The 17,345-nt window shown below is 39.8% G+C and overlaps 1 protein-coding gene across 3 annotated transcripts in view; it reads left to right on the top strand.

Annotated features, from left to right (window-relative positions):
* Positions 1-17,345, top strand: part of LOC118533583 (sodium/potassium-transporting ATPase subunit beta-1-interacting protein 3) — a 617,142-nt gene that overhangs the window by 463,181 nt on the left and 136,616 nt on the right. For all 3 annotated transcript variants that reach the window (XM_078072341.1, XM_078072340.1, XM_078072342.1), the window contains exon 4: positions 7,069-7,266. In XM_078072341.1, coding sequence (XP_077928467.1) covers positions 7,069-7,266 — 198 coding nt within the window. The remainder of the gene's footprint in view (positions 1-7,068; positions 7,267-17,345) is intronic.

Below are 17,345 nucleotides of genomic sequence, written 5' to 3'. Positions count from 1 at the left end.
GGAATCATGTTTAAAAAGCCATGAATTCTATGTGCTGTATTCCCCTAGTGCTGGCGTTCTGCCATTCTCATCAATCGGTAAACTTGGTCTTGACTGGCTGTTCTCGATGATCTTCTGGGGGAGGGGCCTGTTGCCATGGTTCCCAAATATCTTTGCTGGGGGCAGAATTGTCCCGCCCTTGCTGGTCCGGGCTAAGTAATCTGCTCGGGTTTGCTCTCGGGAGCTTTTGTTCCCTGCAAGCTTTCCACACAGCTTTGGAGGCTGAGAGTGAAAATGGCGGCCTCCCAATCTCTGGCCCGGAGAAGCCGAGAACTCGGGGCCCCACTCCTCAGTGCGGCCCCAGAGAAAAGCAGTCTCCCATCTCCCCGGTCTCCGGCCACACTCCAAGCTCACCCGGCCTGTGACCCAGCGTTTCTATCTCTGGCACCTGACCCCGTGTGGAGTCTCCAAACCCCGCAGATCCCTGCAGTGCGCTACCGCGCTGCTCCTCCCGGGGGAGGAAGGGGAGTCTCCCCGGATCTGCCGCTTTTTGGGTCCCTGCTGGAGGAGCAGTGGCCCGACTGTGCCGCGGATCACGGTTTATGACAACCCCGAGCTGAGAGCCCACTCCTCGGCTCCGTCTCTGCAGCTGGCTTCCCCACTCCAATACCTGGGAGCTCTGCTGCACTCAGGCACCCCTGGTCTTTCTGTGACCCCAAGGGTCCTGAGACCACACTGTCCCAGCGAGGGTTCTTCCCCCTGCTTAGCCACTCGAGCGACATCCCTCAACAGACCTGACTTCTAAAAGTTCCGACTTTGTGCTCCACTGCTCTATCACTTGCCAGAAGCGGCCAACGGAGGCCCCCTCCCCCGCCGTCTATCCTCCCGAATATCGCCTTGGATTCACTTCTCCGCATGTCCTATGTTCCAGAAAGTCGTCGCTTTTCTGTTCAGAGAGTTGTTGCTATTCTTTTCTTCGATCTCCCTTTGAGTTCATAGGTGTTCAGACTGGTTTGATCCCTATCCAGCTGAATTCCTGGGACCAGACGAAATCCAGGTCTCTTACTCCTCCGCCGTCTTGCTCCACCCCCCCCCAAGACTGCTCTGCTCTTTTAGTTTTTTAATTTGAGTATAGTTGATACACAATGTTACATTAGTTTCAGGTGCACAACATAGTGACTGGACAAATTTATACATTAGGCTGTGCTCACAGCAAGTGTAGCTACCAGTTGTCCCCATACAACACTATTACAATATCATTGACTGTGTTCCTTATGTTGTGTCTTTTATTCCTGTGACTTAATTCATTTCATAACTGGGAGCCTGTACCTCCCACTCCCCTTCACCCATTTTGCCCACCCCCCCCCACCATCTGAGAACCATCACTTTGTTCTCTGTATTTATAGGTGCAGACTGCTCTTTATATTCAGAACCAGTAGCATACACCTAAGTGATTATCACTTGTTCATGGATTGTACAAGGATTCTCTAAGAAATCAGCAGCAAATGACAAATGCTTCCCGATGGAAGCTTGAATATCTTTAAACCTTTCTCTAGGGAAAATAACATATAATTGTTGATAGATTTGAACTGGTTCCAAATCTATGTATGATGTGCTCTAAACACTTACACCTCACTACCAAGCACTGTGTTTATTCTATGGATCTCCAGTACCCTCTGAAATGTTTAGTGCTTTGGTGAAAAAAAAAAAAAAACAATTAGAAATATGAGAAAGTTGTTTTAACTTTACTAATTCATATTCTGAGATGAACAAGTATTTCAAAAGAAGTTTCAACTGACATGAATTCTGTTATATAAATATAAACCCTGTGCTAACTCTTTTAAAATTGAGCAAAATCTACTTTGTTAAATACACGTTCACTTCCAGATGGGCTGGCTTATGATAAGAAAGAGTAAAAAGACAAAGAAAGTAGATAACTGTATAAAAGTGGATTCAGTGACTATTTGAGCCCCAACTAAGGAAACAGAAAAAAAAGTATTATTAGCAGTTGAGAATCCATTTCTACAAGTAGAGAGGATTAGCTAAAGTTGAATTAGACACATACCAAAAAAAAAAAAAGCAGATGATTAAAAGTACATAGAAGAATAAGACAGATACTAGCTAGAAATTATATAGCAGTATACTATAAAAGAAGTGACTATTGAGCTGATTCCAGTACGGGGGGTACACTTAACTGTGAATGGGATGCAGGCAGGCATGTCCACCTACACAGTTAATTAACAACATTTCAAAGAACTCTGGAAATTCCTTTTTTGTTTAATTCAAGTATTTGAAGAAAATGGGAACAAGTTTGGAATTCACACTAGACAGATGAAAGAACTTTTAAACATTTAATATTTGCTTAAGTAGATATTAGGGGAAAGCTGGTATTCTGGAATAATTTTCTTCTAAGTCATAACTCTGTGAGTGTGAGCAGAGAGAGCTAACATGCGGTTCTCCATGCATTGACTCATGTTCTCCTTGCTCACCCTTGAAGCCACCATCCTGTGCTCTCAGTACCTTGACTCACACACTTCATGAAAAAAATACATCAAATTCTCTCTTCTCAGTCCCCTCCATTCCTTGTAATCCAATTTTTCACTCCCCAAACTCTCCTGGTATTGCATTTTATTAAAAGCTCCCCTTGCCAACCAGTCATCGAATTCAATGGTCCTTTTTTTACCAGGCTTTGAGTCTATGACCTCACCACTTTCCCTGGTTCTCTCTTCTGTTGGCCTTGACACGCTCTCTCTCTCCAGGTTGTCCTCATGCCTCCCAAGCCCTTCTGCTTTGGTTTCATGTTTTTATTCTCCCTCCTTGCTTTCTTCTTCTTTGTTCCCCAAAATGGTCCTTTGGTAATCACTTACACTTGCATAAATACAAATATCATTGTTTATATCTTTTAAATTCTAAAGAAAATGACAAAGATACCAGTTGCCAATTTTCTTAACCATGGTGTGCTTAAATCATCACGTAATATTCTAACTCCAAGAAGTGAAAGAGAAATGACATTTGAGTTATTGAAATTATTTTAAAGATCCCTCTGTTGATCTACAGTTTAGCATTAACCCATGTATTTCAAAACTACAGGCTTTGATGTGGTAACAAAAAGCTTCAACAAACTAAGTGATCTTCTGTATTTATTTATTTTTCTTTATAAAGAATATTGTTATAGTTTTCTGTGCTGCATTTCGTCTGATGCACCTCATCTAGGAAATTGAGTTATTGTGTGTTAAGGGTTTTTTTGAAATGTTTGAAGTCTAGCTACTGAAGGGGATTGAAATCAGACACAAACTTGCAATACAATTTTATACCAAATCTAAGTTAGAAGTTTGAACTTTCAGTATAATTTGGTACTACTGACGTTCTCATTCAAATTTTAATACAGCCATTGCAAAAAACAGTACAGTTTATAAATATTTATAGTGCCAACAAATTAAGTGAGAACTACACAGAAGGATTTTATGAGTGTAACAAGTATGTATCATGAGTTCATAAATTCACTTTTGTTTTATTTGTGTAATATAAATTTTAGTCCAAGTCATATTGAAAGGAATTTAGAGTCCAGCAATAGAAAAGGCCACTGGGTAAGAATGCTTAAAGAGTAGAAATTGCTATGACGTTTGAGATCATGCCAGTTCATCCTGAACCTAATGAATTCTATTAAAACCGGAAATAATAGTTTTTCGGTTGTGATCAGGACTAACTGTAGGAGATTAAATCTGATGGTCAGGAAAGGGAGCAGTCAGCGTGCAGTTTGCCTGCAGGTAAATTGCCTTGTGTTAAACTGAATTCACTAGCTAAAGCAATTATTTTTCTATAATATTCTCCCTTGGGAGGGCACTGCAAATGATACATGTAGCAAACCAAGAACCAAAAAAAAAAAAAAAAAAAAGGAGAGAGAGAGAAAAGATGTAAAATATTTTATTATCAATAAAGTGCTGTAACTGTGAAGGTAACTGAATGATACGTGTAACAAACCAACAACCCAAAAAGGAAAAAAAAGATGTAAAATGTTTTAATAGCGATATAATCAGAGGCATACTTACAATAGTAGTAGTTTGGTTACCGACCAGGGTCCTTGGGCTCTCCAAGCAAAAGAAATTGACTAGAGACCATGCAGGAGTTCCAGGCAAGGCTTTTTTTTTTTTTTTTTTTTAAGATTTTATTTATTTATTTGACAGAAACACAGCGAGAGAGGGAACACAAGCAGGGGTAGTGGGAGAGGGAGAAGCAGGCTTCCCACAGAGCAGGGAGCCCGATGCGCAGCTCAATCCCAGGACCCTGGGATCATGACCTGAGCCGAAGGCAGATGCTTAATGACTGAGCCACCCAGGTGTCCCTGGGCAAGGCTTTTTCTTGGGTCTTATGCCCCAGCACAAGGGATACAGCAGAAAGGAAAGGGTCCTTCAGACTGGCTTTCAGAACAAGGGCCCACAAACTTTTTTTTTCTTTAATTATAGAATTTTAGAGCTGATTCTAATCATTTTTTTCATTTTTTATTGTTATATTAATCACCATACATTACATCATTAGTTTTTGATGTAGTGTTCCATGATTCATTGTTTGTGCACAACACCCTGTGCTCCATGCAGAATGCACCCTTCTCAATACCCATCACCAGGCTAACCCATCCTCCCACCCCCCTCCCCTCTAGAACCCTCAGTTTGTTGTTCAGAGTCCATCGTCTCTGACAGGAAAGGACTGACGTTCAAGCATGTAGAGATGGGAATTTCTTGGCGCCTGAGCACTTGCAGGTCATGCTTCTTCACGTGTCATGTGTCTAATTAGCATGTTAAATCTCCACCCCTGGGCTTGATTTTTAGCATTATAAGAGGGAGGGGAAAGTAGTGAAAGGTCAACGCTGGGGTCCACCTTGGCACAGACTGGTGTGGTTCAGTCTTCACTAGTCTTCACAGTGGAGTCCCTCTTTTGGTGAGCATCCTGCTTCCTCATTCCTGCAAGATATGCTCCTCAAGAGGTATAGAGTTTCCGCTATGAAGGAATGATGGATTTTGCAGTCAGGGTTGAGGGGACCTGAGTTCAGTCCCTGCTCTGTCTCAATTTGAGTTCCTTGAGTTGAGGAAAACCTAAAACTGCAGAGTAACTTTGCCTACTCACATGAACTGGACATATTTCTTGCCTCATGATTCATGTTCAAATGCAGCAGAGAATAACAGGGAGTCCTTGCTCAGGGAGGTCTCACACTGGTTGTTTTAAGCCCCCACCACATATAAGTTCAAGGGCTTTCCATTTCACACCAGCTGCCCCTGTGTTTTCAGAGTTCCAAAATCAATTTCTGGCCGTTAGAATTGCCCTATGCCATTGAGGTAGGGACTGTCCTCTTCCCACTGAGGTAGGGATGAGCATCGTTTGTGTTGTGCAATTATTGGGCAGTCCCTGGGCTTCTGAGCAAAGACCATCATGTCCCCTCGACACTAGGGGCTCCGGAGTTTGTTCATGGTGATGGCTGGGAAATCAACAAAAGCTGACCCCCTCCTGTTCCTGTGGCTTCCCTGCAGGTGCAGTGTCCTGGTCCTCTCCATCATCATACTTCTTCCTTCTGGCTTCACCATGCAGCTGCAATTTTTAGGTTATTTGGGAGTCAAGAGCCTGGCTCTTTATCTATTCTTTTCAATCTATCGTTATGGCAAAAACAGTATGATCTTAGTTGTTCAAGGCTGACATTCCCCCAAAATACTAAAAGGCATCTTTTGAGGATTAAGCAGCTGGGCTGTTTTCTCTGCTAAGAGCTCAGAAAGCTTATTTTGATGTGTAAATGTCAAAGATTGGCTTTTTTGTTCTTTCGCTGGGGCTGTCAGTGGTATTTTCTGGAAACAATTGAGGAAGAAGGACCCAGGTCCCTTTAGGGTATGAGGAATTGTAAGGGTTTGGGAGGGAGAACAGAGTAGGTAAAGGGATGGTACAACTTCATAGCTGAAAGTACAGACTGCATCGGATCAAGTTTTGGGTCTCTTATTAAATAAACAATTTATTTAATTTATTCATTGCATTGGGCAATCTATTTTACCTCTCTGTGACTCACTTTCCTTACCTGTGTTAGTTTCATATGAGGGCTCTCTAACAAGATACTACAAGCCTGAGGTCGTAAACAACAGAAACTTAATCACACAGTTCTGGAGGCCAGAAGTCTGAAATCAGTTTCACTGGTCTGAAATCAAGGTGTTGACAGGGCCATGCTCCCTCTGGAGCTCTAGACGAGGATCCTTCCTTGTCTCATCCACCTTTCCTGGGCTTGTGGCCACATCACTCCACTCTCTGCCTGCGTGGTCGCATTGCCTTCTCTTCTTCTTCCTTGTGTCTGATATCCCTCAGAGTCCCTCTCATAAGGATACACGTTACTGCATCTAGGGCCCTCTCAGATAATCCAAAGAAGGTAAAATTCACAGGTTCCAGGGAGTAGGACGTGAATGTCTTTTGGGAGGACTATTATTCAGCCCACTATAAATTGGGTTTGTAAAGTACCTACATGAATATTAAAGAGATATAAATATGATAAATGCTTAGAACAATGCCTAACATGCAAAAAAGCACTCATTAAATGTTAGCCCATGATGGTAATGCTGATGAAGATGAACAAGAAAATTCAGACAAAAAGTTTCAAACTGAACAAAATAATTTTTAAAACGAACATATGTATTGGGTCTTGTCTCTGGACTTTTGATGTGCGCTAACCTTAAAATGTTACTTTTCAAAGGATTGTATCTCTGTATTAAACGATTATAATCCAATAGTTTGGGCATATGGTATACACAGCCATTTGTGGTTCTGTCTTCTGTTATTTTTCACTTAAAATTTAAATCATTTCAACAATTTTGTTCATCCTGAATTCTTCCTTTTTTTTACTTTTTTCTTTTTTTTATTTAAATTCAATTAGCTGACATATAGTACATCATTAGTTTCAGATGTAGTGTTCAATAATTCATCAGTTGCATATAACACCCAGTATTCACGTGCCCTCCTTCATGCCCATCACCCAGTTATCCTGATTTCTTCCTAAGGTTGGAAATCAAAGTTGTGATATGATAAGATTGTCTCCTTTTGCTCTCTTGTCTCCTGCCCACCTAGGATACAGATCTGATGACATTCAACATTTCTGTACACCGGTCATGGTGGCGGGAACATGGGCCTGGTTGTGTCCGAAGAGTGCTGCCTCCGTCAGCCCATGGCATGATGGACGACTACACTTACGTCTCCGTCACAGGCTGCATTGTTGACTTCCAGTATCTAGAGGTCATCCACAGTGCTGTCCAGATACTCCTCTCTGTAAGTAGCACATTTGTATTGTTGTCTGATCTAGACTCTCCATTATTGCCATTTTGTAAGTAAACCTCTGTCCGCACCCATCTGGTAGATAAAGCCTTAAGTAAGCACATGGAGAACAACCTTTAAACAATGGAAATAGCAGCAAGTATGCTAACATCAGCTATACTTAATGAGGCTACATCTTTTCCTCTTGGTATCCAGACACTTTGTTTTAGAACTAGTTAGTTGCTATAGTTCTAACAATACACACCATTCAATGAAATAACATCACTGTCCCCCAAAAGTAGCCTTGTACATTCTCTACTTACACTTCTGCTACTACTTCTACTTCAAAAGCATTCTTTAACTAATGTGCATTAGTTCCAGAGAAAGAAGGATGCAAACACACTCAATGGCTTGCTCAATCTAATAAGCCTCATATTTCAAATAATAAATCCTTAAGAAAACAAATCCCTCTAAAGAGTTTTCCACATTGTAGTGCCTAAAATTTGGTGTCAAGATATAATTCCATATAAAGGAGCAGAGAGAAGGAGTGGCTTGAATGGACCACACAAGGTTTATCTGCTGGGAATCTGTTAATTTTTTCTACCAGATTGTCCCACCTACAATTTGATTACATTGTGGAGTGGCATTAACTTAAGATATATACCATTATCAAGAATGGTGTTCCTTTGAGATCCAGCAAGGACTTGGCATGTTGAGTCAATATATAATAAAGCCATTTTCAATCACAGTTTTTATATAAACCAACCATCCATCTCAGTCCTTCTGTCCAACTGGTTAGAGATAGAGTCAGAAAAAAGGACATAGGCTCAATAGTGAATAAATAAACAACAGAAATATAAGAGGCGTATGTCAGTGAAGAATGTACCTTGGAATTATTTCTAGAAAGAAGGTTGAAAAATCCTTACTATCATTTACTATATCTGTTATCTACTGCTGCGTAACAGACCACTCAAAAATGGAATTACTTTGAGCAATATAAATGTATTGCTTAGAGTTCTGTGGGTCAGGAGTTTGGGCAGAGTTCAGCTGAGTAGTTCTTCTGTTCCACATGATATCGTGCAGGTTCACTCATATGAACCTTTCATCCAGGAGCTCTGCTGGAGCTAGAAGATCCAAGAAGGCCTCACTCATGTGTCTGGTGCTGGCTGTTGGACCACAGTCTCCTCCAGTCTCCTCCTCCATCTTGTCTTTTTGCAGAGACTTGACAGGCTTTCTTATAGCAAGGCAGCTAGGTTCCAAGAGAAGCCCAACATGTAAGCATTTATCTGGCATCTACTTGGGTAATGCTAACGATAGCAAGTCGTATGACCAAGCCTAAGCCGAATGTAGAGGTGTGGCTATAAAAAAGTGACAATACCAGGAGCCGTGGCTCACTTGGGGCCACCAATGTAGTGGTCTTACCTCACTTGTATAATGTATGAATTATTGTTCTTTAACCTGCATGTGCAAGTTCTAAAAAAGTGTTTTAGAGCACATTTAAAAATATAATTTTCTAGAAAGATGAAAGATTAGAATAAAAAAATCAAAGCTTGTTTAGGGTTCTAGTTCAATGAAAGGCAAACTGCACAGGGTAAAAAATAGAAAGAGGTTGGGCTTCAATACTTACGAATTTTCTTTCTGGGATGTAACAGGGAATCTGATTATTCTTGGTTTCTATATATTGCCAATTGTCAATAGATGCTTATCAGTCTTTTCCTATTTTCTGGTTATTCTTTAATCTCCTAGTGGTTACATATGAAACTGTGGCAAATATACATGTTTAAATCATTGTTTTAAAAAAATATAGAGGCAAATATGCTCTTAAAATTTTTCAGTCTATTTTAAGATACACTAGTACTCTATTATTATATACTAGATTCTAAAGGTTCTTATTCTTTTTTTTTTTTAATTTTTAAAGCATTTTTCTAGAATCTTTCATATCTGGACAGGTCTCCCTCCTTTTAAAAAATTATTCATAGTAAATTGCTAAACCATTTTGTGGAATGATAGCATAATGTTCAAATTTTTTATAATGCAGCAGAAGAGTATGGAATCAAAAAGTCATTTCTCCATATCAAATGAATGGCAAGGTTACAGTATTTATTTGATTATTCAGGGGCTGAATTGGCACATAAAAACATACACTAAGGAGAAATACTAAATAAAATATATGTTGCCACCTAAAAGTACTTGTCAGTTATAAATTAATTCCTTGACATATTTGTTTCGTGAACATTCAAAACTGTCCACATGCATTTATAGTCCTGACTATACTATTCAGCCTTCCAGCAATAAAAGGATTAGTTGCTCATCTCTGACTTTTCTTGGGTAATACACCTGTGAGACAAGATTTCCAATATTTTATCTTTTTATATTAAAATAGAATATACCCTGAAATTGTTTCACACATGTGAAATTATTTATTATTTTGTGGTTATATGGGCTTTCTATATTTTCCACTTATTTCATATAAATGTGTTTATAATTATTAGAATTACAATTTTTAATGTGATGACATGGGAGCACTTGCTATAGTAGTTGCCTAGCATGTGCTGAGATGTCCGTCTTATTCCTGAAAATGGGGGTGATGGTTGCAATAGTTAACAGCCTGTGTTATATGGGCAACAACTTGGCAAAGGGATAAAGGGCTTTGAAATGGGGCAATGCCCTGGAGGCCTGCTGCCCTGGAGTGGGGGAGAGGGGGGACCCCTGTCATCACTAGAGGCACAGAGAGATCAAGAAGGACACAGGGAGAGGCCGAGGGAGGTGGGCAGGATTATGGAGGGAGGTCCTGGGGTTCAAAGGCAGCAGCTCTCTGGCAAAGTGAGAGAGAAGTATTTGAATGATTTACCCATGGATACAGCTGTGCTCTGCTGATGAATCCTGCCTGTATTGTCCCACCTGAGAGTAGAGCTTGGAACTGGAAAGCATGAAATCCCAGTCATAAATATCTACAGGGACTATGTACAAGCTTGACAGAAAAAAACCAACAACAACAACAACAAAAATAGCAGAATTCGGCAAGAAGACAATGGACTGGGATCCCCTGTGGGACCACGTGCCCGGCTCACCTGGCGCAGCACCTGCGCTCCGGCTTCTGCCCTGGGTCAGCGCTATTGTCTCTGCACAGCAGCTTTCTGTCTTGGGCTTCCCTCACCAGCACGAAGGGTGAGCGGGGGAGAGAGGCAGAGAGGGGCCTCCTGTGGCCCTGATCTCACTGAAGCCTATAGCAGGGCTCCTGCAAATTGTCAGAACACCAACTTAAACTCCAGGGTAGAATCCAGAGAAAAACTGTGGACAGTATGAGGAGAGGAACAAAATCAAATCCGTGGAGGAGATGACAAGACAAGGGTGGTAGCCAGGATCAAGCTGTGGGGTGATGTAAGTCCCTCCTCTCTGTGAGCACTGTCCTTGCCCTTGGTTCATATGTTCATCATTTCTACCGGAAGGGTGGCCAGTAACTTCCTAGAGAGTTGATAGTCTTTCTGGCCCCGGTTCTGCTTCATCCACCATCACACGTGTACTTGCTCCCCCGGGGATGATTACAAAGTGCCAGTCTGATCACTCACTTTCCTTCCGATCACCAGCCAAAGAGTCCCGTTACCTTCAGGATGATATCTGATTTTGTATCTTGTCACATGAGGACCTCAGGACCTGCCCCCTGTCTGATTCCCACCCTCATCTCCCAACACTCCCCAGAAGGAGCCCACTTGCCATCTTCACAGAACATGACAGGTTTTGCAAGCACGGCAGGTCTTCCAACCTGCAACACTGCTTGGAATGGCTCTCCACCTCACCCTCCTCCCTCTCGCCCCACCCTCAGCTCGCCAGCCACCTGGCCACAGTCCACTAGTAGATACCTTTCCCGCAAAGGTTTCAGGACATGTTAAGCTAATTTTTAAATAGATAATGCATTCACTTTGTCCAAAAACATAAAAATACGTACAGTGAAAATACTCCCTTGTGCACCCCTTTGCCTGGTTTCCCCATTTCTGCACCCCAGTGGGCAACCACTTTGTTTTGTTTTTAATGCTATGCACATGATTCTGAAGAGTCTATATGAAATTCAAGAAAATGTTTATCTTCTTTGTCCCCCATAAAAGACAGCATATGACATGCACTTTTCTGAGTCTTTCCTTTTTTCTACTTATTATATATTTTGGAACTTTTTCCATTATCAGCACATCAGTGGTTCATTGTTTATTTAATGCCCCCCTATTGACAGACATTTGAACTATTAACCTCATTCGAATATAATGATGTTGGATGTCTAGAACATGGATATAATATAGCTAACATATTATATAATACATAGTATACTGTAATATCAATTATGTGTCATAGTTATATATTATATAACTATCATGCACAGTCTTAACACTAAATAACTGTGTGCACGTGTCACTGAGAACATTTCCTAGATCTGCCCCGCTCACTCACCCCCAAGCTGTACTAGGCAGCCAGCCGTGAGAGCAGTTTCATAATCACTGAGTCTCTGGTCTGTCTCTCTACCAGAATGAAAGCCCCTTGAAGGCTAGAGTTGTGCCCTTTTCTTACTTGTTCATTTCTGTAAGTCACAGTGACTAGCTGAGTGATGGCACGTGAATATTTCATGAAGGAATAAATGGCCAACAAACAAGAGATTCCGAAGTCTGAAGTGGGTAAACACAAAAGGAAGAATCCACTGACCAAAAATGGCAAGAACGAATGCACCGACAAAAAACAGGAGCCAGAGTGAACTTCATCCGGGAAATGAAGGGAACATACACAGAATGTTCTGCACAGTGCATGACACAGAGGCACTCAATAAGTGTTATTTTTGTATTGCTATTACTGATGTTCCTAAATACAATTGCTCCGTGCCTGTCCCTCTCCTGTCGGGTTGGTCCTTCTTCAAAGGCCAAGGTCTCCATCCTGGTGGGCTGTGTCTGTTGAACGCTTAGGTGCTTAATCCCACACCTGACATCCATTTCCTGCATGAACAATCTCATTTCTATGATCTTCATAGGACACTCAATCATGAATTTTTATTCTGAGGACTGAACGTTTATTTAGTATGTATTTATTTTCCTCATTCTGGTTTCCTAGAGTTCTTTCCTACCTATGCCTCTTGAGAGCATTTGGCTGACTGACTAAGTTTCATACTTTCATGAAAAATTTCAGAATTATCCTTGTGAAACAATGATTGAAGTAGCAAGTGAAAGGCCAGTAGCAAGTTCCTGAACACTGTGGCTTTGACTCCTTATTTACTCCATATCCCTAACGCCTATGGCTGTACCTAAATCAGAGTGGCTCCTCATTCAGAGTTGTTGAGTAAACTATATAAATTTTCTGGATTTTAGTTTTATAAAACACAAAGTGCATAATTTTTAAACATTGAATATAATTTACTGAGGTTATGTCCTAATTTTGTTTCATACCATTTGGTAAAGAAAACCTATCCAAACAACATGCTTCCAAGTTATTTCTGATGCAGATGTTATTTGTTTGGATTGGGGTGAGTACCCAGATGCAGGGAAAAGGAAAGTCAGTCTGCTCCAAGACCATAACTCTGCCTGTGAATTTGTTCTTCCATATCTACATGTTATTTGAGAGGACCTTCACTAGCTTAGTTACTTTACTCCCATTAAGGAGAACATCAAGACAGTTTCTGGTGAAAATGTAAAATTATGTTCAGTTAAATTTGAAGCACTGTACTGTACATATTTTCAAATCAGATTTCCATTCTGGAAATTTAACACCACAGATTTAAAGGAGAAACATATATGAAATCAAATACTACCACCTAAAATACAGCATTTCCTTTTTCCACTAGAGAATATAGATAAAATGTTTCTGATTGATAGAATCTCTCTAACTAGTTAATCTCATTCTACAGTGTTATATTTTACTCATTTAATTACCAAACATCTGAACATGAAATCTTCCAAAACTAAAATGAAACAAGGAACTAAAAGTCATATTTGTACACATATAATAAGCAAAAGATCATTATCAGTAACATATGATGAAGTCATTTAAATGAATAATAAAAACAACGAAAATTTAATCAGTAAGTCAATGAAGAATATGAACAGATGTAATCACATAAGAGAAATCCAAATTGTAAACAAAGGTGTAGAATATGATCATTTTCAATAGTATCTTGATATGTGCAAATTAAATTTACACTAGGTTAACAACTTTAAAAACAATAACACATAATATTGAAGTAAATTTCTACTAACTTACTGGTAAAGGCATTCTTTATTGCAAGGCCCATTAAAATGTCTGTACCTTTTGGCCCCCTAAGCTCACTCAGTGGAATTTCTCCTAAGAAAATAATTCAACAGAAACAAAGAGCTGCCTGCATGATGTTCTTTTCACTGTTACTTACGATAGCAAACCTAGGTATGTCTAAATATATCCTGGTCAAGACAGTATAACAATTTACAGTACATCAACATGATCAGGAGATAGCAATAACTATAATAATTTTATATAAAATTTTATATTAAAACATGGAAAGGAATTTCTGATTTAAATAAGCAGTCAAAGAAAAGAGGTAAGATGCAAAAACAAATGTGGAATCATGTGTTTTCTCCCAAAATGTTTTTAGACATTTTGTCACGTTTTTAACATACTGTTTAATCGTCACGTGATTTATATAGAAGACTGAAAGAGATGTGATGGTTGTTTTTCTTAGATCATTAAACATTCTTAAATCTCATAATATTTACATGATCATTTGGAGGCACTCTTAAATCTAAAGTTATTATAAGTTATTCCGTTTTAGTGGACTGCTCAGTTCTGAGGTCAGTAATAATGAATATGCAACTTAAGGCTCTTTTTCAATTTTTGATATTAGTTATTTGCTGAAAAATAGATTCATATACTCATGTTAACTATTAAACAACAGATAGATAGCTACATAGTTACATAGAGATAGGGATATATAGATTTTTTAAGGAGCTTATTTTTTTTAAGCTAGTAGACAAATTCTAATCTCTAAACCTGGAAGAGATCTTTAAAATTCACCTTACCTATCTCTCCTTGGAGATAATTTTACACACATATTGTCTTTTTTTTTTTTTAAGATTTTATATATTTATTTGACAGAGAGAGAGAACAAGCAGGGAGAATGGTAGGCAGAGGGAGAGGAAGAAGCAGGCTTCCCGCTGAGCAGGGAGCCGGATGCAGGGCTGGATCCCAGGACCCTGGGATCTTGACCTGGGCTGAAGGCAGCTGCTTAGCCAACTGAGACATCCAGTTGAATCCTCACTGTCAACATATTCTCCTTCATATCTGATAGGTGATGAGTCTCATTCTTTAACATCTTTGGAGGCTGTCCCCATGGTCGGAGCTGGGGCCCAGAACACTCTGAGAATGGCTTTTCCATCATCCCCATTCTGTTTGCATTTCCATCTATCCAGTCACATAAGCGTTCTTCACTGTTTTCTGCCCCTAATACCAGATACATTTAGCTTAAAGATAAATTAAAACTAAATAGGATGAAAAGTAACATGAGACCACAAGGTATCCTGCAGAATCTTAATCCTCAAAAGGCTGTATGGATATCTGTTCCATCTGCTTAGAGTAAATGGCCCAGTGACAGGAGCAGATAATACTATTGCTAATTCAGTAACATATGCTCCTACAGTGTAAGAATGCAAGTCAAAAGATAAGCTTTGAAATAAGTTCCAATTGCTATTAATTATATGCCTCCAAAAATGTAAATAGAGTGAAAGAGGGGTTTTTTTGTTGTTTTATTTCTGTGTTAACATTTACAATTATTTAACAAGCTCCCAATATGTTTGGAGCTCCTCTGAGTGCTTTGCAAATATGAACTCATTTAATCTTTAAAAGGACCCAAGAAGAAAGTATTATTTTATTCATTTTTCCAAGTGTGAAAGCCGAGACATACAGAGAAATTAAGTAATTTTCCCAAGGTCACACAGCTTGTAATAAGCGAAGCTGACCTCAAACCCAGGCAGATGGAATCCAGAGTCCATGGTCTTAACTACTTTGTCATGCTTCCTCATGACATTGGAAAGAGAGCCTCCAATTTCCTTACAGCCCTTTGCTGAGGTCAGTGGTAAACTCTCTCTCGGAGCTGTAAGGCCACAAATCTCCTCTTGTGTTGATGGGTTTACGGACAGCTCCAGTATTTTAAAGTAAAAGAGACCAATTAATAATTATCCAATAGTTACGAGATTTACGAAGTGAGTAGTTCAAAATGTTTCCTTCACCCTTGAAAATGTCTTTTTTGAGATTTTATTTATTTATTTTAGAGACGTGTGCCCTGAAAAACGTCTCCTAACCACCTTTTTTTTTTTTTTTAAAGATTTTATTTATTTATTTAACAGAGAGAGAGACACAGCGAGAGAGGGAACACAAGCAGGGGGAGTGGGAGAGGGAGAAGCAGGCTTCCCGCCGAGCAGGGAGCCGGATGCAGGGCTCGATCCCAGGACTCTGGGATCATGACTTGAGCCCAAGGCAGACGCTTAACAACTGAGCCACCCAAGCACCCCAACCACCTTTTTGTTGTTTAAAAAAAAGGGGGAAGATTTCAACATTTATAAAATGCTAAGTATATCAGACTCCTTTCTTTGTTGCTTGCTTCCTGGGGCTCTCTAAGTGCTAATAAGAGGAAAGAAATCATAGTCAATCTCTCCTGCCCTGAACTCTTCCCAGAATCATTCTTTTCCAGCAAATCCATTTTTATATGAAATAGATGGTTTCTGTCTGTGCCAAAATGTGAGCGATTTCTAAGTGCTGCCTAGAAGTGTTAGTATTTATTTTTTTAAAAGATTTTATTTATTTATTCATGAGAGACAAGAGAGAGAGAGAGAGAGGCAGAGGGAGAAGCAGGCTCCCAAGGAGCAGAGAGCCCGATGCGAGACTCGATCCCAGGACCCTGAGATCATGACCTGAGCCGAAGGCAGACGCTTAACCATCTGAGCCACCCAGGCACCCGAAGTGTATTTATATTAGTTACTCCCTGTACAGCATCTTTGGTCTCTATATTCGACTCCATCCTCAGAAAACTGAGTCAACAGTTCATTCAGAGTTCCATAAAAGAATCATTTATTGGACCATCGAAATATTGGGAAGGGTTTATGGTTGTGGGGGAAGAATTGCCATGATGACAATACTAAAAAGGTTTTGGCAGAGACTTTTGTGTTCAGGAACCAGGAGTATGCCTGGTCAGTAAAATTGCTTGGATTTGAAAGTGCTTGTCTGGTGAACTATAATTTTAAGTAATGTCTTTCTTGTTATTCATGTCTTTGTACATGTCATGTACTCTCTCTGTCTTTGAGATGTGCATACATTTTTACATTTTTTTAGTTTCTTTAAAGATTTTATTTATTTATTTGTCAGAGAGAGAGCACAAGCAGGGGAAGCGGCAGGCAGGGGGCAAAGCAGGCTCCCCATTGAGCAAGGAGCCGTATGTGGGACTCGATCCAAGGACCCTGGATCATGACCTGAGCCAAAGCCACATGCTTAACCAACTGAGCCACCCAGGCGTCCTGTGAAATGTGCATACATTTTTTTAAAGGATTTACTGAAATATAATTTACATGTCATAGAGTCCACCCATTTAAAGCATACAGTTCAGCCGTTTTCAGTATATTCAGAGATATGGCAACCAACACCATAGTCAATTTCAGAACGTATTCATCACCTTCAAAAGAAACCTTGACTCTTTAGCTATTACCACCTATCCTTTCTTCCTCCCCAATCCTAAGCAACAACTACTCTACTTTCTGTCTTTATGCATTTGCCTATTCTGATCATTCCATATAAATGAAATCATGTAATATGTGGTTTTTTGTGTCTGGCTTCTTTCACTCTGAATGTTTTCAAGGTTCTCTCATGTAGCATGTAGAAGAACTGTATTCCTTTTTATGGTTGAATAATACTCTATCATATATTTACTTTTAATATTTTTGTCTGTTATAATACATGTACAATATTTAGCAAAATTTTCAGAAATACAACTTGGATGTATAAACCCCTCACCTGCTCACTGATGGAATTTGGTGCAATCTACCATATATTTTGTCTACATATATATCCATGTTTTGGAAACATCCAGATTACAGATAGCAATT

Source organism: Halichoerus grypus, chromosome 5 (genome assembly GCF_964656455.1).
Source record: "Halichoerus grypus chromosome 5, mHalGry1.hap1.1, whole genome shotgun sequence".
NCBI classification, from domain to species: Eukaryota; Metazoa; Chordata; class Mammalia; order Carnivora; family Phocidae; genus Halichoerus; species Halichoerus grypus.
This window is presented reverse-complemented; position numbering and strand designations above follow the sequence as displayed.